Genomic DNA, 24,800 nt, shown 5'->3' with positions numbered 1-24,800 from the left:
ATAGTAAAAGCATATAACCGTTGGAGAATTATAACCGTTAAAAAATATAACCGTTGATAAAATATAACCGTTAAAAAATATAGCCGTTGGAAAATATAGCCGTTAAAAAAAATAATACATTAATAATATACCCGTTAAAAAATATAGCCGTTGGAAAATATAACCGTTAAGAAAAATAATACATGAATAATATACCTGTTAAAAAATATAGCCGTTGGAAAAATATAGCCGTTATAAATTTTAATACATCAATTATACAACCATAAACTTTAATATAACAATAATACAACCATAAACTTTAATATAACAATAATACAACCATATTATATTAATATAACAATAATACAACCATAAATTTTAATACAACAATAATACAATCATAAATTTTAATACAACAATAAACTTTAATACAATCATAATATTTAATATAATCATATTCAAATTACAATTAGAATTAAAATTTAATAAAAAGTTTAAAATCAATATTTTAATAAAATAGCTAAAGATTTGTTGAGTCTATTATTTGGTGTTACAAAAAGTGGCTAGCTAAAATTTGTAAAAATGAAAACTTTAGCTAAATTTTAGCTAAAGTTTGTTGAGGCCACTACAAATGCTCTCAATACAGAATCACAGATTCGAACTTTTGTCTAAAGCTACAGCATCAATCCACCCCTACCATCTCGACTGCATCCTGACCGGTAACAATTCTATATTCATCTCATGAAGTGCAAGCCAATCCAGTTTTAAATCAAGGGCAATAGAAATTCTTTCCCTTTGGTGCAATTATGGATAGCTTTTCATATCATACCAGTAAATTTGTATGCTACATAATACAATTTCGACTCAAAAAGGGAAAAGAAAAAATCACAACATACAAAATAGTAAGGAACGGAAAATTCCAATTTTCCCTTTGTAGCTAAAAAGGGGAGTTTGAGAGTGCAAAAATCACCCGGAAACAGACAGACTCTACTTCTATGGCAACTTAACCAGTAAAAACAAATTTAATGGACTCAACATCAACTTCATAGGAGAGCCCAATCACCCGGGATAACCCTCCCCAAATAAAGAACTCTGGCTCCACATCCTTGTTGCAGAACTATATTCCAATTCATCATATATATCCAGTCCAAGTATCGTCCCTGCCACACCTGAAATCCAGCCATTTACAACACCCAGCCTGTCCACCAACCCCTAAAATCACGCCTGATACTGGACGGACCAAAGAGGACCCAAACACCACAAGACAACTGACCTGACCCCAACTTTTCTCCCACCACCAAATCCTGATAAAATTTGAATCAGAAATACTGTTAAAGGCATCTATCCAAACAAGAGTAAAAACTAGTTGAATAAGAACACCCCACAGGACTAGAAGTACACTAGTACGAGGATACCTTCAGTTGAAACTAAATCCACCAGAAGGTACAGTAGGAATCTCACTCCCTCCAAAGTTGAATGCAGTCTGGGGAGCGTCACCCGGTGGCATTGTGTCATCCTCTTCCTCCAACCAGTATGTCTCAAGAATCTTCACAGCCTTCTCATAAATCTCGGTGTTGTCGTGACTCTGGAGATTCTCAATTTTCTCTAGCCCCTCCGCATCATCAATCATTTGAGCATAGGGATTGACATCCCCAGTAGTTCCCAGATTCTTCTCGGCTTCCCCTACCTTCAATATGTTCTCAAGCCCTTCCAAACAAACTGTGACAATCCTCGGGTCAGGGCAGATGAGAAGATCACACAAGGGTTTGATACACCCTTGATTTACCAAAAACCTGTAACCAGCAAAGGAATATAAAAATTCGCAGGCCAAACATATTTTCAAAGAAAAACTAAGAAAACAAAAAGATTGTTACATACTTGATTTGTTCATGAGAGCCACCAGATGTTGCATTTGAAATTGCCCATGCAGCCTCTTTCCTAATATCAAATTCAGCATTTTGAAGCAGATGAACAAGCGGAGCGATAATATTAGCCTCAATGACAGCCTGTAACATATGATAATACATCATTCTGTAGTCATCATTCATGGAAGTTGTGAAACCTAGAGAAACAAAACTACAAGTAAAGAGAAGATACAAATTCATTCTGGAAAAGCTTTGACATACAAGTTACCTGAATCTGCTCCTTGTTACCAGCAGTGATATTTGAAATAGTCCAGCAAGCTTCTTTCTTGATGCTCTTTTTGTAATTATTGGTCAATAGGTTCAAAAGGCAGTGAAGAGCATTGTGGTTGATAATAACCTGGGCAACACCATCATTCATTAGTTGAAAATAAGACGAAAAAGATTCGACTCAAATGGCATGATTTCATATTGGACAGCTAATGTAGAAGGAAAGAAATAACAAAATGAAAAGAGTACATCTGTTCTTGAGAGGAAGAGGGTGGTACAGTACTCAGAATCTTGAAAGGCTAGCTTCTATTTTATACGTTCAAAGTTCAACTACAACTTCAACTAAACAAGTCTTCTGCACGGTTGCAATGTCACAACAATAGAACTCCAAGACAAAAGACAAAAAGAACAGAAAGTACTACTGAACGAAAATCATGAACCTCCTTCATCTGATTCTCTGACTATAAATAATACGCAATTCAACCAAAAAGTTGACATCTGAGGTTTACTAGCCAACAGAAAGCCAGTACATTCCAATATCTAATAAGGCTTCTTTTCAGCCATCAACCTTCTTTTTTTTTTTTAAATTTATATATATATCTGATTATGTTGTGCCAATTAATTAGTAGAAGAAATATTGCCGAACTACTTGGGTCAAACAAAAGTTACAAAGCCCAAGTCCAATCCAATTACTTGTAAACAAGAGAACTTCTTTGTGAGTTTGTATTCTCTACCCTTTTAAGTTGTGGAATGAAATGAGACTTTATTCAGAAAATTAAAAAGGTAAATTGTATCAGATTGCATCTCTTCAAACATGCCTCATTTGATTCCAAATAGGACCAAACTATTGACCAATCTTAAGCACAGATGATAACCTATCAACTTAGAATTAAGTGATGACCCATGTTTCTTCCCCCCTCGCATGATGAGGTGGAATTTTAGAGAAAGTAAAGTAAAATCAGAACAATTTGAGGTACAGAAGTTTCCAATACCTGAGTCTGCATATCATCTCCAGTAACAATATTTCCAACTGTACGAAGAGCAGGAATGAGAACTGAAGGAGATATGTGACTGAAAAATGGTAAAAAAGTTCAGAATTTGGAGGCAAAATAAAAGGACTTAACACCTTCCATGACAGGAAAAAAGGTAAAAGCACTCACAGTAAAAGCTCAACAAGCCGAGGACAAACACCTGCTTCTATAACAGCTTGAATTTTGTCGTTTGTACCATCAGACAGATATGAGAGGGCCCAACAAGCATCAGTCAAGACTTCTTCATCATTTGAATGAATAAGGCGTGCAAGAGCTGGGAGGGCAGGCTTAACCTGTGTAATATACAATTAAAAGAAAAAAATGACAATCTCGTGGTCAATACGTGTGAAAACATCAGTGGCAAACCCACCCCCCCCCCCCCCCCAAAAAAGGAAAAACTACAAAGTTTCAACAACACCACCACCTTCTATTTTTTTTTTTTTTTTTTTTTTTTTGATAGGTACCACCACCTTCTATTAACTTTCACCTATTCTCAATATCCTAATTTAAATGCTTTACTTTTATTTTGAAATGCCCAATTTGAAAGTTGTTACTTTCTCAATTTCTTGTACTATCCTAAATTTTCTAAACAAACTAGACCAAATTCTTTTTAAAATTCGTGTCACCTCTAATATGTATTATAGGAAATTTTATAAAGATCACCATAATTTTTACAATCATGTCATTTCAAGATAGGGTATCCACATTGAAGGGAGCGACCCAATGCCAAGATATCATTATCCACAACAGCTAGAATTACCAAGCAAAGAGAGTAATTCAAAATAAAAATTGACAACATAATTTAAGCTAAATACCATCCAAGATATCTAACCTGATCAAAAGGAGGTTGGGGCTTGCCTCGGCAAAAGTTTGAAAGAGTCCACGTAGCATTTCTCAGCATGGAAAGCTTGGCATGCTCGTTCAATTGTGCCAATAAAGGAAGCAAAGCCCCATGACCAAGAACAAGATCACGGCATCTAGGAGAATCGCCAGCTACATTTCCCAGTGCCCACACAGCCTGTACATCCAAAAGGATAAATTCAGGTTGAACTTTAAGTAAATATGAAAGTTCCAATTAACTACAGATAATACTACAAAAAGTACAAAAGATCTAGTGTAAGCCCACAAATCATATGTACCTGTTCACGAACATCATCACTAGGAGAACCAAGAAGTTTGACAAATATTGGGACAGCCCCATGATCAATTACCACCTTTGTGTTCTCAGATGTCCCAGAAGCAATGTTAGTGAGAGCCCATGCTGCCTCAAACTACAGGAGTTTTCAAGCAATAAAACTGCTAAGTTCATGGTCATATGTGAAAATATAAACTAGATAATAGATAGCATGCAATAAACCTGAAGCTGAGGGAAGTCCTCCCTGATAAGAAACTCAACAAAGCGAGGAACAACACCTGATTGAATCACTTCCTCGATTGGAGGGCTGCGCTCTGGAGAAAAAAAATAATAACTAGATAATTTTATTGGATATAGATGTACAATAGATGCCAAGAGACAGGAATTACTCACCAATTGAAAGCAATTTCCTGAATTGAGTAGTTGACTCAAGCTGCAGATTACTATCGTCACTCCAAACTCCTGCAACCATGGATGGCAGATGTTCCAACTGCAATCAAACAATAGGAACATAATTAGAAAGATACTGCCAATAATATTCTATTTATAGGTATACTGCCAATAATACAAAAACTAAACAAATATAGTGACCCCCCCCCCCCCCCCCCCCCCCAAAAAAAAAAAACCCCCAAAAAAAAACAACAACCGGGCTTACAGTAACATAAAGTAAAATCACTAAAACGCTAAGTGACTAAGTCCAAAACAAATCATCAAACTCACTCTTATTTGGACTGCATACGACTAAATCCAAGAAGGCAAAATCATCAAGCTCGCAAAAATTTACACTCATTTAAACAAGACCATATCCAATTCAACCAAGCCCTAATTTAAATAAAATATAAAGAATTCACTTCATTCTATTACATGACTACTGCTCAAAAAAAAAAATTATCATATGAGACTCAACCCAAGATCATACATAATCAGCCAGCTCAAACCACTGCAATCAACCATGCAAAATCCAATATTCATTCCTCATTCTAGCTCTATTCCACTAAAGTCAAAAGTGCAAGTAACAGCCAAGTTTATAAACGCACACCGATCAACAAACTAGAAACCAACAAAGCTTTACATCCAGCTAAAACAATGACAAATAATCCCTAATCCCCCAAGCAATTTCATCGAGATCATGAAAATTGAACTGATATGCCAAAAAGCTATACACTCAAAACGGAGGATTAAAGCAAATTCTGACCAGCTGAAGCAGCAACAAATTATCCAACCAAACCCCAACCCCCATCAAACATTCATCAAATTTATAGAATGGAACTTGAAGACCAAGAAAAAAAATCCAAAAAGAAACCTAAATTAGACAAGATTCCATTTACAGGGGAAACCTGAAACAAGAAAAACAACATCCATCTAAAACAAATATAAACGATCCAACAAGGAATTCATCCAAATCATAAAAAAGAGATAAAGCGGCAGAAAGCGGATCGAATCGAGCACTAATAAGAAGTTGAATGGAGAATGGTGGTGGTGGGTATAACCTTCTTCTCGACGGCTGTGGTGTGGAAAGAGGAGGCGAGGTTCTGGGCCTGGAGGCCCTCGCGGCGTTTCTTGAGCAAGCTCTCCTCCCTGCGGCTCTTGCGGATCTCCACCATGTTGTCCTCCCTCCGCCGCCGCCCTTCCTCGGCGTCCACCGCCACCTTGTACCGGTTGCGACGCACCTCGGTCCTAGCGTTCGGCCTCAAAGACATCTTATCGTCTCCGAGGGATTCCCAAAGGAGAGAGGAACCAGACCAAATTGGAAGATTTCCACAGAGAGTGGTAGAAGAGAGTGTATGGGGGTTCCAGAGCTTCGAGAAGAACGGGGGGGAATTATATATTGTTTTTGTGGAGGGTGGAGGGACATATCAAACAGGTCTCGGATCGGTGGAGATTTGCGGTTGTGCCACTAAAAGGTATGATTTTGAATCTGGTAATCAACTGTTCCTCACTATTAAAAAAAAAAAAAGTGACTTTTCCTGTGTCAAAAAGGCTTGTTATACAAACGACGTCGTTTATATGTGGACTTCAACTTCACCGCACGGTCCATTTATAGGAAGGCCCAATGCTTCCAATCGCACAGTCATGTTATTAACTTATTACCATATATAGAAAATAAAGTTGGGAAACATGATGTTTTTTAACCGTCTATGTATTTTTTGGACTTTGAACTATAGAAGATGAGTGGGGCTTTGCCTTAAAAAAGTTGTAATTCAATAGTTTCAAATTTTTCTTTCCAGTTGTTTTAATTGAGAATATGTTATGTTGTCTTCATACGTATTGCTTAAAGTTACCGTTAGTAAATTTGTGTTTTTTTTTATATTAAAAAAATAAAAATACACTAGCATGAATTTTAAGCGATATGTTTGGAAGGGCAGAGTAGCAGCGCTCTATATATATACATGTATAACCGAAACAATTCCAAGCCATGATTTTCGTATTACTATTATTATTTCGTATATTGTTATATTTATTATTATGTTAGATACTATTATCATCATCATCATTATTATGGACACTACTACCATCATCATATTTGTTGTCGTTAATTCTGAAATCATAATAATGTGACATAATACGACCCGTAAATGAAAATGATATTTTGACATCATATGTTTTAAGATTTGTTTAGATCCATCCAAAAAAATAATAATAATTTTAATGATTTCAACTAACACCTGAATGCGATATGAGCTTGGTTGAGTCAGGCAGCACGCACTATCCAACATATGAAATTCTTAATTTTATTTTCAAAATCACGCTTCGAATCAAGATTTATGCTTTAATATCATATTAAATAATTAATTGTGGATATCAAAACAATGTCACTAATTCAAAAGAAAGAGAGTGAAGGTGGGGGGCATAATTAAATCAAATGTGTTTAAAAAATATTTTCCATGCAAATGAGATGGGTAAAAGCCTTACTCCTATTGCTTTTTCCCTAATGTGAATTCCATTAATGAGATGGCATATTGGCATTAGTTTACAATCTGCTGCAGCTATATATAGCAAGAAATGATATATGATCTCCAGCTAAAGCACAGCTCATCAACAAAGGAGCTTCTCTATTCTATATTACGACTTTCCAGTCCCAAGTAGGACCCTTTTCCACTTCTAATATTCCACATTCTCTTTAGGCATCCTTGTCGGTAGGCTATTATTCTCCTCACCCAAAATTAATAGATAATCGGCGTATTTGCAAGGTATGAGATTTGACTAGTAACGAGTTCGGTTATATATAGTTATTTTTATGTATTTTTTATGTATTATAATGATATGATTGGTCAAAATAGTTATTTTTTATTAAAAAAAGATGACGCAGTCTATTACATTAGCGGAGTACTCAAAAAATATGTAAAAATAATTATACATAAAATTTTTATATATAATCCAACACAAAAGGAGACAAAATGAACCCATCTGGAGCACCTTCATAGATTTATTAATAATTCAAGGACAAAGTTAGCAGTTGTTAACTTGTTTAAGTGGGTGTAGCTAGACAATTACAAGCACATTTAAAGTAGCTTTGCACAGAGCACTTTCACCAGATTACTAACAAGACCTGCATGTTATATAGATTTTTGTCTCTTAAATATGTGAAAAGTATATGTTTCTTTATACGTTTAACAATTGTTATATTTACTGACCGACTTAAATGAACTTTTTCGAAAATTTAGTTTAGCATATTATGCACCAACTTTCAGGCTATGAAGTGGCAATATGGTTAGTTCATCGTAGCACTCTCACACATTAAGCATAATTGATTGCTTTCGTTTGGTGTCCAAGAACAAAGTTTCGATTATTCTTGAGAGTGCAAGGGTCATTGACAAGGAGTTTCCCGCAAATACACTTCAAGTAATTCGATGAAAATATCCCTTAATCTGATAGTCTCTAGAAATAATTATTTGCATTTAAGAGGATTCAAATCTTAGATTTGGAGGGAGATATCACCAAAACCAATATCTTTACCACTTGAGCCAACTCCTAGCTGGGGTTACATCTCTCTACATATGTTGTTAGGAACAATAAGAGAGAAAGTAAAGCAAAAACGTAATCAATTACATACAACACACAAGATTTAAGTTATTTGGCAATATGCCTATGTCTGCAGAACTGCAGAGAAGTTTATTTCAAATGATAATCGAATACACAGTGAGGCAATACGGCAGCCGTACATAAATAATACCATATATATAGTAAATTCTAATTAACAGGTCGGGCTAGTTCGGTTCTAAGAGCGATTCCTTAATTCGTTTGTAAACCCTAATTTGTTTCAACTTGGGCCAATAGGCCCAAGGTTATGCTCTATAGCCCAAATTTCATTCAAAATCTACCAAAAACCACAACGAAGCATTGAGTCATCAAACTAGGACCAATTATCACTCACTGATATTTCACACTTTCTAAGGAAAAACAAACAAAGATGATATAATTTTTTTTCCTCAAAAAAGTTTTGACTCAAAACTCTAAGCCATTGCGTTCAAAATCATTTTTAAGGGTTTTTTAATTTACCAAATGTCATTGAATCAACGGTCATACCCTTCCTTTTGCCATTATAAAGATAAAGGAAAATGTTATTTTATCCCTTGGGTTTGACTGTTAGTACATTTCATTTTTTTCTTATTTTTTTAGATGTTTATAAAATTTATTATTAGTGAATTTGTGTGTTTTTTAAATGTTTAAAAAATAAATAAACTAGCAGTCACGCTCAACGGTAAGATCTAGGTGACCGACTAATAAATCTAAAGATAAAATATACTAATAGAATTACAGGTCAACCGATTATAGATTATTGTCAAGATTTGTAACTTAGTATATGGCCCCCCAAGAAGTGAAAGATGCCAACATTAGGTCGAATCAGGTTTGGAGGCCCATTCGACCACTCAAAAACAAAAAAATGTTGAGGAAAATAGTTTTGGGGCCGATGAAAGCAACTAACAGTTTAGCCAAGAGATCAACAACTTTGAATGGCGTCACCTAATTAAGCTGCATCTGCAACTTGTCAAGTTTACAACTATTAGAGATTTGGTAAGGGGTGGGTCCTTCTCAGCATGGAATCAATGCGGGTAATTAATAAGATTGACAAAAATCTTCAGATTAATATTCCTTCTGAGGCTTTTAGCTGACTGAAGAGCTTTCATATCTTTTAAAAGCAAATTCATTCACGAGTTGGCTAAAACCCAAAAAAAGCAAAAGGGACAGTGAATCCATCGATGAAACTATGAATGCTGGATGCTTTCATTTTAAAAGGGAAAAGCAAAGGAAGCAAGAGAGGAGAAGGGAGTTTGCGACTTGTGAAACCTTGATTACTTGTCGTTATTTTAATTTGCCCACGCACATCATTTGTCCTATTCCCCGACTTGTTAAATCTTCTTTAAGAGTGATTTTGTGCATGCCAATGCTGTGGGCCTTAAAAGCAATTAGGAGAGAGAAGTGCCATTCGGAAGACTTCATGGTTTACACTCCCGTATTATTTGAGTAATACTATAGACCATACTACCATTTTATTTATATCTCACTAAAAATGATATGACGCATTTATCATAATTTAATTATAAAGAAACATATAATAAATAATCAATCAATAATAATAAATATATCACATCTTATTTATATCTAGATATAAGTGAGATAATAATATAGTGTAAATGTAAAATATGTAAAAAAAATAAGAAGAGAGAGAAAGAATGAGTAAAATATATTTTAGAGAATAAATAATAAATTTTTAAATATGTAAATATATTATTCATAACTATACAAATATTTAAAAATGCACAATTCAATATAGATAAATTTAAATTCATATTATGTAAATATAACTTTACATATCTATATATATATATTATATATATATATATATATATAGATCAATATAGATGCTCTAACTTGGCCGTTCAATTTCAATACCTAAATTCCATTCTTTAAATTTGCCAGCGACGCACATGATACGTCCCATCCCCAAATCCCACACCTAACACACAAAAGGGCCTTTAAATAAAGAAAAGTAAAGATGAAACAAAAAAATATCTCTCAAATAAGCATAAACACTAGAATCTTCTGCTGCCATTACGCTTTCGTGTCCTAATGTGTTCCACCCCAAAGAGGTTGGTCGTGGGGGCCACGTCACAGTTATCCAATATCTTCGACCGCGGAAACGCCCTTTTTTTTTTTGCCCTTTATTTGACAACCTTTTTTCCGTTTTTAACTGCACCGAATTTTGATTGTAAGTTGTGATGAAATGACCGATTATCGAACTATCACCACAAAACACCATTTTGCGCATTAGTGTCTAGATATCATAGTACAAAAGCCAACATCTTTGGCCGCTAATGGCACCGACCGAATCAACGTGTGCATACTCACTCCCGACTCCAATAATGCGGACACATAATATGTCCCAATATTAAATACGAGAAATGATGCTTATCATAAATATCCAATTGGTGTGCCGTACGATTATTTGAAACCTATTATAGAAATAAAAAAAATTATATAAAATAAATCTATAAATTAATATTAATTCATAAAATTTATTAGATCTATTTTAAAATAAAAATAATTTTATCATTTATCGTATATTTTTATGTAATTTTCTTATAGTTAAGATATTTTTCTTTTTTTAAAATGATTACGCTTACGCACTCAACGATACCGTAGCATTACTCGTAAAAAATTGACTTGAAAAACCAATAATTATAATCTGTACACAATAAATAAAAGATACAAGGACGAAATGCAAAAATTAAAATATTAAAAAAAAAGGGGGCAAGTTTCATTATTTAGAATGAGAACCCAAAGTTAAAACACATATTTTCATTTAAAAAAGGCAGCTAAATTGCCTAAGACTAACAGCCCCCAGCAAAGTAAACAGTTCAATACCTTTCCCAGCCCAACTCAATGACAACGAGATCTTAAAATGTATTTCTGGGTAATTAATTAATTAAGTTGAACAAATTACTGGGTGTGAAAGGCCATGCACAGAGGTTTGGATCCGGTTCACCATGTTAACAGCGAGAGCCGCTGCGTTTTGTTGCCTTTGACGACGACAACGTTACACGTGCCTTCTTTGTTGCCGTCGGATCCTCGCTAACGTCGAAACCCCTCATCAAATTCATCCCATCCCCACCGACCATCTCCGCAAACATCCTCTGCAGGTCCTCGAAACTGTCCCTCTAATAGAAATTGTTTTTAAAAAAAAAAAAAAAATTAACTCAGTTACGAATATACCCTTCCAAAGTACTACAATAATTGCATCGAGAAAAAACAAAAAAGTACCTCGTCCTTTACTTTGTTCATCATGGACAGCATCTCTTGCATGAAATCACAAAATTCCTGCTTGCGAATAAATACAAAATTCAGGGACAAAATGGGAAACACAGAAAAAAGCGGAAATACAAATTTGAGCCCAAATAAAAGACGGTTTGTCTTAGGCCCAAGGCAACCTTCAACCGCGTCTAATGACCAAAACCATGTCGTTCTTCGTTCGGGACAAACACCGCCTACGTCGGTGCAACCTTACACTTCCCATAAAACGACATCGTTTTACATGGTCCTGGACACAGTGCAATCAGCCATGGCAGGATCAAATAAGAACAGTACAGACCTCGTCTTCGTCCTCCAGAGGATCGTAGAGCCCGGCGTCGTACATTGACCTCTTCGACTGATCCGAGAGAACTGTCACAAAAAAGGGGGAACAAGCGACCATCAGTGTCCCCGGCAACAAATCGTAACCGAAAATTCGAAGGCCGCCTTAGAAAAATAAGGAATGATAATGTTACCAGAGTGAGCCTCTTGGATTTGCTGAAACCGCCGTTTCGCATCCCCCGCCAACGACGGGTTCCGGGCCCACCTGTCGGGATGCCATTTCTGAAACGAACAGAAAGAATAAAATCAAGAAAACGACAATCGCCCTGTTTCTTATAATAGAATAACAGATAAAAGGAAAGAGGAAGATGAAGTAGAACAGTGAGGTTTCGAAGACGTAGGATGGGAGACTAACCATAGCAAGCTTGCGATAGGCGGTGCGGACATCGGAGAAGGAGGCGTCCTTGCGAATCCCGAGGACGGAGTAGTAGCAAGACGATCCGCCGTTGGATCCTCCTTCCCGATCCATAGAAAAAAAATGAACCAGAGCCGGAACCCACCAAAACCAGAAATATCCAAACACACCGGAACTCCCGCGCGCAGAAACGAGACGATACCCCTCAAACCATAGAAACTAGAGAGAGAGGCAGGAGCAGCAGGGATAAGAAACAACGTGAGATTTTAAGAGAGAGAAGAAAATATCTCATTAGATTCGTTTTTAGGGGGCTTGAATTAATACCGAGGAAGGAAACTTCGAGAGATTTTGGCAAGCCAAATGTCTTCTCTTTCCTTTCGGAGGCCGAAGATATTTTCTTGTGGATGAACATAAATACGCCCGGGATTTACGAAAATTACGTCAATGTGCCATTAGGTTGCACTTTTAATTTTTAATTGTTTTTGAGACACGATGTTGGCGTTTTTCTCGTTAAAAAATTTAAAAAATAAAAAGAGGTGGCAACCGCCGACAAACCGCTCGTCGGGGTCAGCTTAGCTTAAAAAAATATTAGTATTTAAAAAAAATATTGAAAATAAATAAAGAGTTTTGTTGTAGTTTATTAGCAGAGGGAATAATCAGAGCAGGTATAACAATTAGCAGAGAGAAATATTTTAATAATATTTTATAAAAATAAATTTATAAATAAAAATGAATTGAAGTTATAAGTAAGTTTGTAAAGTTAATTTTATTATAAAATATGTCAACATAATATATAAAATTACGTTAATTTATAAATTTATTTTTTTATAATCTCTTGTTGAGTGTCATTAGCTATATGTTGAATATATATATATAATAATGATATATATTAGCTTGATTAAGCAAGTATTTTTTTTTTTAATGATAAGCAATGTGAGGAGTATAAGAATCTTTTTCTGGTACTTGATGACCTTTGTTAGCAAATTGGATGGCTCACCTTTGAATCTCACCACCTCAAATCAACTTTGATGTCGTAACAAAATTCAAACAGGTGTTAGAAAGCTGTGATTCCATCATTACAACTACTATAATATTGTCGAGTTAGTGATGTCCTCTCGATTTTTCTTCTTAAATAGGCTCCAATGACATTAACCTCTTCCCTAAAATAAATAAAAAACACAAAAAATCTTTTAAAATGGCAAATTTTTCACCTGAACAATCCTAAGTACGGCCATGGCCCATAACGAGAACAAAATTTTCTGGGTGGGCTTCAATGATTGGGATGGGCATCAGGGACAGCAATAAAGATTAGTAATTTAGTAGGATATATTATATCTGTTGGCTTGTTGCTTGTTCTTCTTCTCCTTTCTGGTTTAAATATATATATATATATATGCAGTTGAAAGAGTTAAGAACTGGGTCCAATCAGATCGAATCACGTGGATACGTTTCTGTCACTGTTTGTGATGAACTGTGATCAGTTTGTTATGTTTATCAGTTGGGAGTTAAACTTTATACCTTTCTCTGAGAGTGTAGGCCAAACTGATACATAGAGATGATACTTTCAGACTTTCTGGTGGACCAATGTGACAATGCAAATCTCATTTTGATGGTAGTTTTGGATGTAGTTGGTAGCCAAAACAGCTTTGCTGAAGCAAGTACCCAAACTGTATCTCAAGTATATGACTTGCTTCACTCTGATTGTTGGTCAGGGAGACAAGAAATTGGAAAGTATTGTTCTAAACTTGCTTATCTTGAGATCCAAATAGCAGACAATTCCTCTTGAAGAGTATGTTCTAAACCGTTCGTAAGTCTGAACATTTTTAATGCCATTGTGACATAGATAGCTAAAACACTGAACATGATGACCCACAAATCACACTGTTACAAGTTCTCCTTAGCTGCACTCGATATGCAGGAGATGACAAGATTGTTAAAAAAAAAAAACCAGCTATTGTATAAACATTATTTTCTAATGAAAACACTGTACAATGCCCTCTCGAAGAGTGTTTTGATTGCTTCTCCTTGGCTAAAACACTTTACACTGTACAATGCCCTCTTGAAGAGAGTTTTGATTGCTTCTCCTTGGCTAAAACACTTTACACTGTACAGACCTAAGAGGAGCTTAGCTCCTTCTAGAATCTAAGCTTAGCCAAGTGGTATGAAACAAGAATCTAATAAATTAATAATTAAAAATTGGCCTTGCCATTCTTCTAGAAGCCACACATCGCCAGACTGCACACCACTTGGCAGCAGCCCGAATTATACCCCATGCCACCTTGGGTTTTCCAGCATTGTTTGCAAGCGGGAATTTGCCACAATCTTTTTTGTTGCTCAAAGCAGAGATTAAATCAGTTCCCTGCCCCCATTGTGTACCACAATTTGGAACTCGAAACTGAGAAATGTCAGGAACTGTTGTATCAACACTTGGCAAAACTGACCCCTCTCCATTGTAAACTGACCCCTCTCCATCGTAACATCCAATGTAAATGTTATCCATTAAACTGTTGCTTGGATGTGTATTGTTGAAACTCTGCCATGTTTGTTGTTGATCTGCGCATGATATATGAAGTTTTAGCTGTCTGAAAATATGTAAGTACAGTAGTGAAGGCCATATGATAAAACAAAAACTAAAAGAACATTTGTAAAAAAGACAAAATGTTTACAGCAACTGTTGCATATACATCTTATAGGTGGCTAAGAGGGCCTCAATGTGTTATGCAATGGTAATAAGCATCTCTGTTATTTATAGTGGGGGAAGATAAAGCGTAAGATGGTTGTGCTTAACAATTTAGGATATGGAACTGAACTGCCTACTGTTTCCTCCCAACCAATACAACTTGATTCATATGCATAATACAAGTTTTTATACCTTCATGTTTGAATTGGAAGTCAACTTGTGGCAGACCTTGTTCTGGAATACTAAATGGCTCATCTTGTAGGCTTCTTGAGGGCCTTGAAAAGCTGTAAGCTGATGGGTCATCGACCAGGACCCAATCATTTATATTTTTATAAGCTTGCTGTTTCACAACTTCTATCACACGCTGCCAATGGAACAGAGAGGTAATCAGTTTCTAGACTAAAGGAATATTTGGAATACTGACGTGCAATCACAACAATGAAAGTTCAGAAATGTTAATTTGGAAACGATCTCTCCCAAATAACCAAGTAGCAGGAAAAACAGAAAATGTAAAACTACATGAAGTGATTCTGTAATACCCCTGATTTAGTATTAGGGATAGTGAATGCGATCTCACATTGCTTAGTAGAGAGAAGTTCTGGCAGTTTATAATGATTTCATGGATCTCCAATTATAACATTGGCTAATTCTTTTGGAGTACATCTAGAAGCAGCTTGGATTTTCTTAGGGTCATTACAAACGGCATTAGAGCCAATCTCAACCATAAGTTTAGAATTTGAGATATATCACCAATACTTCGGAGTTAGTATGAGAGTGAGTTGAATGGGATCCTAGATTATTTGGAAAGGAGTTCTTGCAGCTAATAATGATTTCAAGGAAATCAAATTACAACATTGACTAATTTTTTGGAGTAAAAGCTCGTATGTGGTTTGAGCTTTCCTCGAATCGTTACAGATTCGCTGAAAAACCAGAAAGTAGCTCTGGGATGTTATTGCTTACCTTCTGATCTGAGGTCAGTGTTTGCACAGGCAAGTAATTATGCCCATCGAATGCTGCCTCCACAACCTGGTAGATGGAATTAAACCGGAGGCCAATTTCTTCTGCTCCGTGGTAAGCATAAAGGTTACAATCATTTTCAACACATGCCATTGCCTGTTCTATAACTTTCTCCCACCTTCCATCCGAAAACTTATCAAAAATCTTCATTTCATGACAGAAAGTTAGATGTGTTAATTGGATAATGTGCTACTTAAATTGTTGTAGAAACTCTATCTAAATAAGGAAGAGTCCCTTACTTTGCGTACACTGGATGGATCCATTGCATATAGCCACAGTAAATGATCAATAGTTTCAATTCCAGAATCGGTCAGCCGCTTATGGTTTGGACCGTCTTTTGCTATATTTTTCAAACGCCATACCTCATCACTCTTGGATGGAGTTTTGTGTTTCTTATTTACTGAAGAAAGAGATTGTTTCAGTCTCATTTGTCTACCCATAGTTAACAATGTTAACAGTATCAAGCATAACCTTAAAACATTTTAGAATATGAACTAGTAAAGATCAAAAGGTGCTAAAACTGAGCTCTTATTACTTACATTCTCCACGGTGATCTTTTACCATGAAAGATTGACTTCGAGCTTCCCTGATATTTCCTTCACCAGAATGCTTTTTTTCAACTTTTGCTCCCAAGATAAACTTCCTACTTTTCACCCAGCTTGAATTATCAGTAAAATGGATTTCACCAACATCACCAACACCTTCAGCCAAGGTGACTTTCAGGTTCCCAACCACTAATGGCCTTTTACCCTCCCTTTCACGTAAGATACTGGCATTGTATTCCTGCTCTGTCCAGTCTTCTTGGTCATCGAACTGGAATCCACCATCGAGGACACCAATATCAAGCTTTATTGAAGAAAGAGGGCCAGATTTGACCCTAGTCCTGGACCTAGTATCGATCAGTTCGATTCTGATGGGATTACCATCCTCAGATTTTATAACATTGTTGGTGTATATGGTAGAGGGCAAGCAATTGACAAAGCGCAGATGCAAGCTCCTCACTCCAGATGTTGCACCCAGCTGAAGTTCGCGTCTGCAACAAAGTTAACACAAAAGCCAAGGTTACAGTTTTTTTTTTTTTGTTTTTAGGGGGGGGGGGGGGGGGGGGGGGGGGGGGGTTTGACACAAAAAACACTACTGTTGAAAGAGAAAACTTTGCAACATGGAGATTAGTATCATTTATTGGAAGCCTTGGAGCATAAATCTGACTTGAAAAGGAGGGGAATGAGGGTGGGGGTTCAGTTTAGGACTGCAGGATCAGCAAACCTTCAAGATAATGGTGTTTTTCGACCACATTCATCCGTCCAAAAATGTAAAGACCAATAAATCCAACTTAATTTGACCTAAAATTCTCATGTTAAAGGTCAAAGATACAGAGTGTGTAGAACAGAAATGTTCAAGAGAACAAACTAATCGAGACAAAGAACAAACCTTGGACATGGTTCAGGTTGTAGCTGCAAAATACGTTCCACTTCCCCCCGTACCTATATTTGACACAGATATGGGGTATAATGATAACTCTCTATAGATTGAAAGTAAGAGTGCTTCAATATCTCAAAGAGTTTAGCCGTTCCAATATCGTATTAACAACCAGAACAATATTCCAAACAATGTTTTAAGGGAATCAAAAGCATATCCCTGTTATCTAATCCTGCCGAAGTTAGCATGAGGGTTTTTTTTTTTTTTTTTTTTTGGTAAGCAAGCGTTTCATAGATAAACTAAAAGTTATAAGATGTAAAATTTAATAGAGCGGGAGTCTCTAACAATTATCTCAAAACCAGCAAATACAACACTAGTGAAATAAAAAAAGAAGCTTTGGAGTCAAAACTTTAGCTTCCATCCATTTCTTACGAGGAGAAACCGGTTGATGCGATTTTAACGTAGTCTAATAAATAGGCTATAAGACTACGGCTAAAATTTGTGCTACAATTTGCTAGATTAGACTGATTGAAGTAAGAACATAGAAAAGTAGCAATCGAAAAATGGCTCGGATAGCAGGCAAATGACTATTACTGACTATGGAGGCGCGTGTAGCTCATGCGCCACTGTTTGCAGAAAAGTAAAAGTCGAATCTAAGAAGTCTGAGGCAACTAACCTCAATGGCACCGCGTGTGACGACAAAAGACCTCCCATGACACAACGGCACGTGAATCTCAAGCACAGTGCAAGACGTGTGTGAGGCACACGTGCCACTCTTTTAGAAAGTTTTCTTCTACCGTCCAGAAGATCAGCAGTTGGAGGATCTGATGGTGGGGCACATGGCGGGTATTGGTGGCCGGTGGATAGCAGATCGGCGCATTTCGGTGTTATGGACGGAAAACTAGGAAAAAAATTTCGAGAAAAAAGACTATGGACAAGTCAGGCGAATGCCTGACAGGGAGAGGTAGGGTGGACCCTACTCTCCACCCCCTGACCGGGGGAAAGGGGGTTATACCGAACTGGGGGGAGGCTTTTTGCCTGGAGAGAAAACGAGATGAGAGAGAAAACTTAGCTTGTTAGCATGAGTTAGCTTATCTTGAGCAAATAACACCATGACTTGGAGACATGATGATTATATTCATACACAATTCACGGAAGAATATTTCATAATCATTAGGAGTCCAACATCAATCTAACTTGCTAGAAAAATCTAACCCTCCTTAGTTAAAAGTGAGTGTCTGGTACAAGTAATTGATGAAGTAACCTAAAAAACAAGTTCGTTCAAACTTTTAAAGAGTCAAGATACCCAGGTAAAGTACTCATTAAGATCATTCGATTACTAGCAAAAAGTCCCAAGACTATCCAATCCTTCAGTCAGAAAAGGTCTGGTAACAGTTGTGATCAACTAATATCATCAAAGTGACTAAGTGAGAAACAGGCCAGACATCTCAGAGTTGAGTCCTGAAACTGAGTTAAGATAACAGAACAGGTAACAGGGAATCAACTTACCACTTTTCGAACAAAAGGCTCACAGATAATCTGAAATTCACGCTCTGAAATCGCACGTCGAAAAGGCCTGCACAAAACAAGAACAACAAAAACATGACTCGCATTTATAAACCCTTAAAACATTAAAGACAAAAACAAAAAACATCAAACCACAAAACCAACCAGATTGGAAGTACTCGTCTGCTCGTCGACCGTCCAAAATCTTCGTTATCCTCGTGATCAAACATCCTCTTCGGCGCCATCAAAGACTAAAAACAAATTTACTCCTCAAAACACAACACTGAGCAACCAACAGCACCGAATCAACTCAAGACAAAGTACTAGATGGTACCGGTTGAGAGAAGCACAGAATCTCTCGAATCTAGCTTTTTTATAAAGAGAATCGGAGACGGTAAGAGCTAGGAAGCTTCATTTACAAATGTGAACTCCTTGAAAAAAAAGCCATAAAACGCGCTAGATATAAAAGTCATGAAGAGCACGCTCTATATCCCAAAAAGATCACTGCACATAAGCAAGATCAACCAACACGATATTATATATATTAAAAAACCCATATACATGATTTTCAGCAGAAGTTCACATAATGCGCGCACCATTTCGTAGGAGTTTACAAGTTCAGCTTACAATTTCTCTTATATTTCCATTCATTTTCTTTTTGACTTCATGAATTCACTACAAGTAGAAACAAATCTATCTGGGAAGTACTTAACGTAATGATTGAAATAGACAGTTACGGTATGAAGTTAATTAGTTAAGCCAGTTGAGACTAAAATTTAATATGCTACTGCGTAAATTTTCCACACGTACATGGTTATTTGTGTCGACTGTGACGGCTTCATGAGATTGACACTGATAGATCTAGAGTATATCCTTTAAAACAAGTAGTGAAAGCATGTCGGGAACCCAGTTCCAACGAGTTTCTTCGCAGAGTCGAAGAAATTCCGTTTCGATTTTAGATATATATACAGCTCAAAAGGAAATTCTTTTTATTCTTTTTGTGTGGTGAGAGTCGTGCAGACGGAGCAAATGTATTATCTTTGACCGGTAGGTTTGAGAGGTTGCAGCTTTTATTTTCTTTTCTCTGTGAAGGGTTAAGTGGTTGCGAGTTGATCTTTTCCAGGAAAAGAAGACGGTGTTTAGTCAATCAGGCGGGCTGGAGAACTGGGATTTACAGGGTTCTTTGCAATTTCTGGCGTGTGAAGTTTTTCCACAAATCCAGTTTCCGGGAAAGATTCTTGAAACTTTCCTTTGACATTAGTGTTTTGTTTTTACTATTTCGGTACTTTCCTCTCGAATGACATCAATAGATAAAGCATAGTTTGGTCAGTACTTTGAAGCATCGATATTTTTTTCTGTTTTTGAAGTTAAAAGAGCATAAATGAGATAGACAAGAAAACATGATCCAGTGCTATTTTACGAGTTTTGTAGAGTTTTGGTTTTGAATAATTCTGCTTTGCCCTCCATTTTGTCTAACTCATTTTGATCACTCGTATATTTAATCTTTTTTATAATTTTTTTACTTACTAATTAAAGAAGTGACTAGGAAGTGACTCTTAATGTATTGAATTTTTTTTTTTTATATTTTTTAAAAATATTTAAAAGTATTAAAAAAAAGTGAATAAGAAGAATGAAAAAAATTGAAAATATGAATTTTCCTATAAAGCACGCCTAGTGGTCACTGCTGGACGGCAGCCTAGTAGCACTCTTTGGTTTCTTAGGAGAGTTGACATGTAATGGAACATACATAATAGAGAAGTGTTACCTCCACAAATAGATTTTATTAAAATAAATCATAAATTGACTTAGTTTCATAAGATACGTTACATCTGAGTTTTAAAATTTAATATATCACACCAATTTACGTTAGTTTGTGAATTTATTTTTGTATGATTTTTTGTGACTAAAATATTTTTCTACAAAATATAAATTGCCCATAAAAAATAAAAAAGACAAAATATATGTATATATTTAGGTCAATAATCAATGTGACTGGCCTAGTTTTGGGTAGAAAAATACTTCAATCTCATCTCATCTCAATATCTAAATACTACAAATATAAATATTATTCAATTTCAAATCATCAACTTTTTTATTTAATTATTACTTAATTATTACAATTTTTCTAAACTTATAAACAAAACACAAAAAATAATTCGATTTTTTAAAATTTTAAAACAAAAATTATATTATAATAATATTTTAATTTTGTAATCTTTTTATTCAATTTTTTCCCTATCATTTTTCAAAATCTTATATAATATTTTAACTCAAAATTTTTTTTATTCATCTCATTTCAAGTCAAATATTTCATCCCATGTTATTATCCAAAGAAGTTAAATCGGGAGTCTTGATCACATGTAGTAAAAATGACCAGCATGTCTCCTCTCTATTGATGGTTATGAAATGATTTATTAAAACATTAGGGTTAAGTGGCTATGATGACTCATTGATGGACTCTACATCTCAATTAATTCCCTTCCAAAAAAAACAAAATAGAAAGTAAACGAGAACTTAGATTAATGAAATTTCACATTATTTGAAAAAGAAGTTCTCGATAGTGATAGATCGAAATCTAGAGATGTTGATTTTCTTGATAAAAGACTCTATTTTTCTAGAACAAGATGTCACGAGTTTAGACATAAAATAGACAATATTAAAAGCGTGAGATTTGAGTCACAATATCTTGAAATAAATGACTTTTAAGGATAGTGATTCACGAATTTGTCCTTATTAATGATGTTTTTTTTCAATTGAGGATGTAGAATTTCTTAGCAATTAGTGAAAAGAGTGTGATCTTTGGTTATTCGAAAGTGAATACAAAGATAAAACAATGATGAAATCTTTATAATTAAAATAAATAAATCGACCTTTCTTTTCAATTTTTTTTTCTTCCATACCATTAAAAAAAAAAAAAACTAGTGTATATAAATTTCACCAAAAATAAAATTTTTTCTTCTCCAAATGTATATAATTTCGTTCATATGTTCAACATGAAACATCTAGTGTAGTTTTATAAGCTAATGAATAATGCATATGGTCTTGTTTATCTATATATATTAATGAAGCCCCTGTTGAATATCATCCTAGTCCCATAATTTATAGTGATACCAAAATAATTTAGCCAAATTGCATTTTTTTTTTAATCTCACATGATAAAAGTAACGATTCGGGTGTTGAAATAGAATCTCATAGAATAATACTATATACAATGCTCGATTAGGGTGTGCCGTAGTCCATTTAAAAAAAAAAAATAAAGGGTAGAGACTATCGTGAAAAGAATGAGTTTTAATATATATATCTCTTACGCGCAGTTATAGTATCTTATTTTTCAAAAAAGACAAGTCATTTTTCAATCTTATGCGATACAGAAGAATGAAAAGGAGATATCAAACCATCTAAGACAGAAAATTGTTATCCTTTATAATTATTCGAACCAGTAAGAAATGGAATTTCAATTATCACGGTAGTGTTTTGAGTATGGATGGTAGGAAGTTGGGTAACCGAGATCGCAGCATGTGTGTTCCTTTTTTTCTTGCTCCAAAATAATAACAAAGGCATTGGGCCTAAAACATGGATAATTGCCTACGTTTGGCAATAGATACAATAATGAAAAATAAAACAAAGTAAAGAGGCCCATTACTGCTTCGATCCTTAAATTTGATTCAAAGTTAAGATAATTGAACATATATAAGACAAATAATGTTTATAAATCATATAATTATCATTCTTTCATATATATATATAATTTTTTTTATGTAACATCTAATAATGATTATGTTGAACTCAAGATTTCAAGTTTTGTGTAATTATATATTTACACATGGATTTTGATGATAACAAATGAATTCAAAGAATAAAGAAGTCTCAAGCTCAAGTTGTCTACACAATGGAGTCAAGCACATCAAGGAAACAAGCATGAGCAAGAAGGGAACAAGTTCACATTAAAATTATAGAGTAATGTTGTAAATCTCTTCAAAATTCGAAATTAGGATTAATGCTCAAAATTAATATTTTATCATAAAGCATTAAAATACATTTTCCACATGTGCATGAATATTTTTGAAAATTAAATTTGAAAATTTTGAAAGATGATTGATTGTCATCTTTTGCATGTGCATGCCTTGATTAAAGGGTTGAACTTTGAAAATATTAAAGATGATTGATTGTCATCTTTTGCATGTGCATGCCTTGATTAAAGGGTTGAACTTTGAAAATATTAAAGATGATTGGTTGTCATCTTTCACATGTGCATGTTTTATTTGAATTTTTTCAAAAGTGATTGATGCTTTTTTAGACTTATACAAAAAGTAAAAGATTAGGTTTGAATTTTTTGAAAATGAAAGTGTGCTCATTTTGTCATATGCCAAAAGTAAAAGATTAGGTTTGATTTTTTTGAAAAAGTGAATGATGCTGTCTTTGACAATTGAAAAAGAAGAATCTTTTATTTGAATCCTTTGAAAAAGTGAATGATGTTGTCTTTGACAATTGAAAAAGAATAACCTTTTATTTGAATTTTTTGAAAAAGTGAATGATGTTGTCTTTGACATATGAATCTTTTTAAATTTGAATATGAAGTCTCATATGCCTATAAATAGATCATTTGAGAGCTTCACATTCACAACACCAAGAGCATACAACATTCATTCAAAGCTTTCATTCTCTCTTCTCTAAACATTGAGCCTTAATCCTTGTTCATTTTGAGAGATATAGTTTGCGCTGTATTGTTCTTATTTCACTCGTTGAGGAGTGTTTTCTGATAACCTACCTACTATCAGCTTTTGTATCAGAAAAAGGGTGTGTATAACCCTTGTGTGTGTAGAAAGTTTTCTACACAGGGAATAGTTGAATCACCACGTGTAAGGTGATTGCAAGTGTAGAGGGTGTTCTACACGGATCCTTTGTAGCGGTGTTGTTCAAAGGTGTAATAGGTTTCTATCTCCACCTGAAGGAGGTTGAATAGTGAATTTGGGAATCCTCAAGGGATAGCTTGAGGCGAGGACGTAGGCAGTGGGGCCGAACCTCGTTAACATACTGAGTTTGCTTCTCTCTTACCCTTACTCTTTATATTTATTGTTATTTCATATTTTGTTTATATTTTATATTATATATATTTGATTTATAATTGTTTTTTTTTTAATACAACTCAATTCACCCCCCCTCTTGTGTTAGTCATCTGGGCAACAATTGGTATCAGAGCTAGTTGACCTGTACTGTTCATACAGGCAGATCACTCATGGGAACTCTCGCTTGTGACTGTGTCACCAAAGCAAGACTCTCCGACCATGAGTGACGGTGCACCGGTAGAGACGGTGGCCGGCTAGTCTGGTAGGTACAATTGTTAGGTGACATAGGTGCGACCTATGATCAGTAACAATTGGTATCAGAGCTAAGAGCTCTATTATAAGATTAACTATCTTTTGAGTTAAGATCTTATGGCTAACATTGCAGCTTCATTTGGTGAAGGTCAATCTAGTAGTCGGCCTCCACTCTTTTGTGGAGATAATTACTCATTCTGGAAAGTTAGAATGAGAATATTTCTTCAAGCTCAAGGTAGAGAAATATGGAAATGTATTGTAAATGGACCTTATATTCCAACAAAAGTGGTTGGTGGAGTAAAGGTCAAAAAGGAAGAAGAAGAGTTTGATCGTGAAGACGATAGACTTTATACTTTAAATTTAACTGCTATGAATTTATTATATAATGCTCTTAATGGAAATGAGTTTAATAGAATAATGAATTGCGCTACGGCAAAGGAAATTTGGGATAACTTGGAAGTAACTTATGAAGGAACTTCACAAGTCAAGGAATCAAAAATTTATATTCTTACTCATGAATATGAAATGTTTAAGATGAATGATGATGAATCTATTTCTAGTATGCACACTCGTTTTACTAACATCATAAACAGCTT

The 24,800-nt window shown here is 35.1% G+C and overlaps 3 protein-coding genes across 5 annotated transcripts; all 3 read right to left on the bottom strand.

The window, feature by feature from the left end:
• Window positions 1-773: 773 nt before the first annotated feature.
• Window positions 774-6,087, bottom strand: LOC122318966 (importin subunit alpha-1-like). The gene is made up of 11 exons (XM_043136769.1): window positions 5,768-6,087; window positions 4,671-4,767; window positions 4,500-4,591; window positions 4,282-4,413; window positions 3,975-4,160; window positions 3,272-3,435; window positions 3,104-3,182; window positions 2,113-2,241; window positions 1,858-1,985; window positions 1,395-1,772; window positions 774-1,283 (listed from the first exon to the last, which is right to left on the bottom strand). The coding sequence occupies exons 1-10, from the start codon at window positions 5,975-5,977 to the stop codon at window positions 1,397-1,399; spliced, it is 1,593 nt and encodes a 530-aa protein (XP_042992703.1). The 5' UTR covers window positions 5,978-6,087; the 3' UTR covers window positions 774-1,283; window positions 1,395-1,396.
• Window positions 6,088-11,013: 4,926 nt separating this feature from the next.
• Window positions 11,014-12,630, bottom strand: LOC122317770 (chaperone protein DnaJ). The gene is made up of 5 exons (XM_043134763.1): window positions 12,265-12,630; window positions 12,044-12,131; window positions 11,869-11,939; window positions 11,541-11,597; window positions 11,014-11,437 (listed from the first exon to the last, which is right to left on the bottom strand). Exons 1-5 carry the CDS (start codon window positions 12,376-12,378, stop codon window positions 11,270-11,272), a joined length of 498 nt encoding a protein of 165 aa, XP_042990697.1. The 5' UTR covers window positions 12,379-12,630; the 3' UTR covers window positions 11,014-11,269.
• Window positions 12,631-14,068: 1,438 nt separating this feature from the next.
• On the bottom strand, window positions 14,069-19,854 carry LOC122317783 (protein SAR DEFICIENT 1-like). Of its 3 annotated transcripts, none has more exons than XM_043134784.1 (9): window positions 19,697-19,854; window positions 19,052-19,390; window positions 18,890-18,956; window positions 17,393-17,445; window positions 16,501-16,994; window positions 16,201-16,361; window positions 15,905-16,105; window positions 15,137-15,308; window positions 14,069-14,817 (listed from the first exon to the last, which is right to left on the bottom strand). In XM_043134784.1, exons 2-9 carry the CDS (start codon window positions 19,129-19,131, stop codon window positions 14,447-14,449), a joined length of 1,599 nt encoding a protein of 532 aa, XP_042990718.1. In that variant the 5' UTR covers window positions 19,132-19,390; window positions 19,697-19,854; the 3' UTR covers window positions 14,069-14,446. The 3 variants fall into 3 exon arrangements, with proteins under 3 accessions (XP_042990718.1, XP_042990720.1, XP_042990719.1); XM_043134786.1 differs by having other exon boundaries at window positions 19,052-19,317; window positions 19,697-19,840; XM_043134785.1 differs by lacking the exon at window positions 19,697-19,854 and having other exon boundaries at window positions 19,052-19,628.
• Window positions 19,855-24,800: the final 4,946 nt, after the last annotated feature.

Source organism: Carya illinoinensis, chromosome 8 (genome assembly GCF_018687715.1).
Source record: "Carya illinoinensis cultivar Pawnee chromosome 8, C.illinoinensisPawnee_v1, whole genome shotgun sequence".
In the NCBI taxonomy this organism is placed as follows: domain Eukaryota; kingdom Viridiplantae; phylum Streptophyta; class Magnoliopsida; order Fagales; family Juglandaceae; genus Carya; species Carya illinoinensis.
The sequence above is the reverse complement of the archived record's forward strand: the minus strand, read 5'-3'. Positions and strand labels throughout refer to the sequence as shown.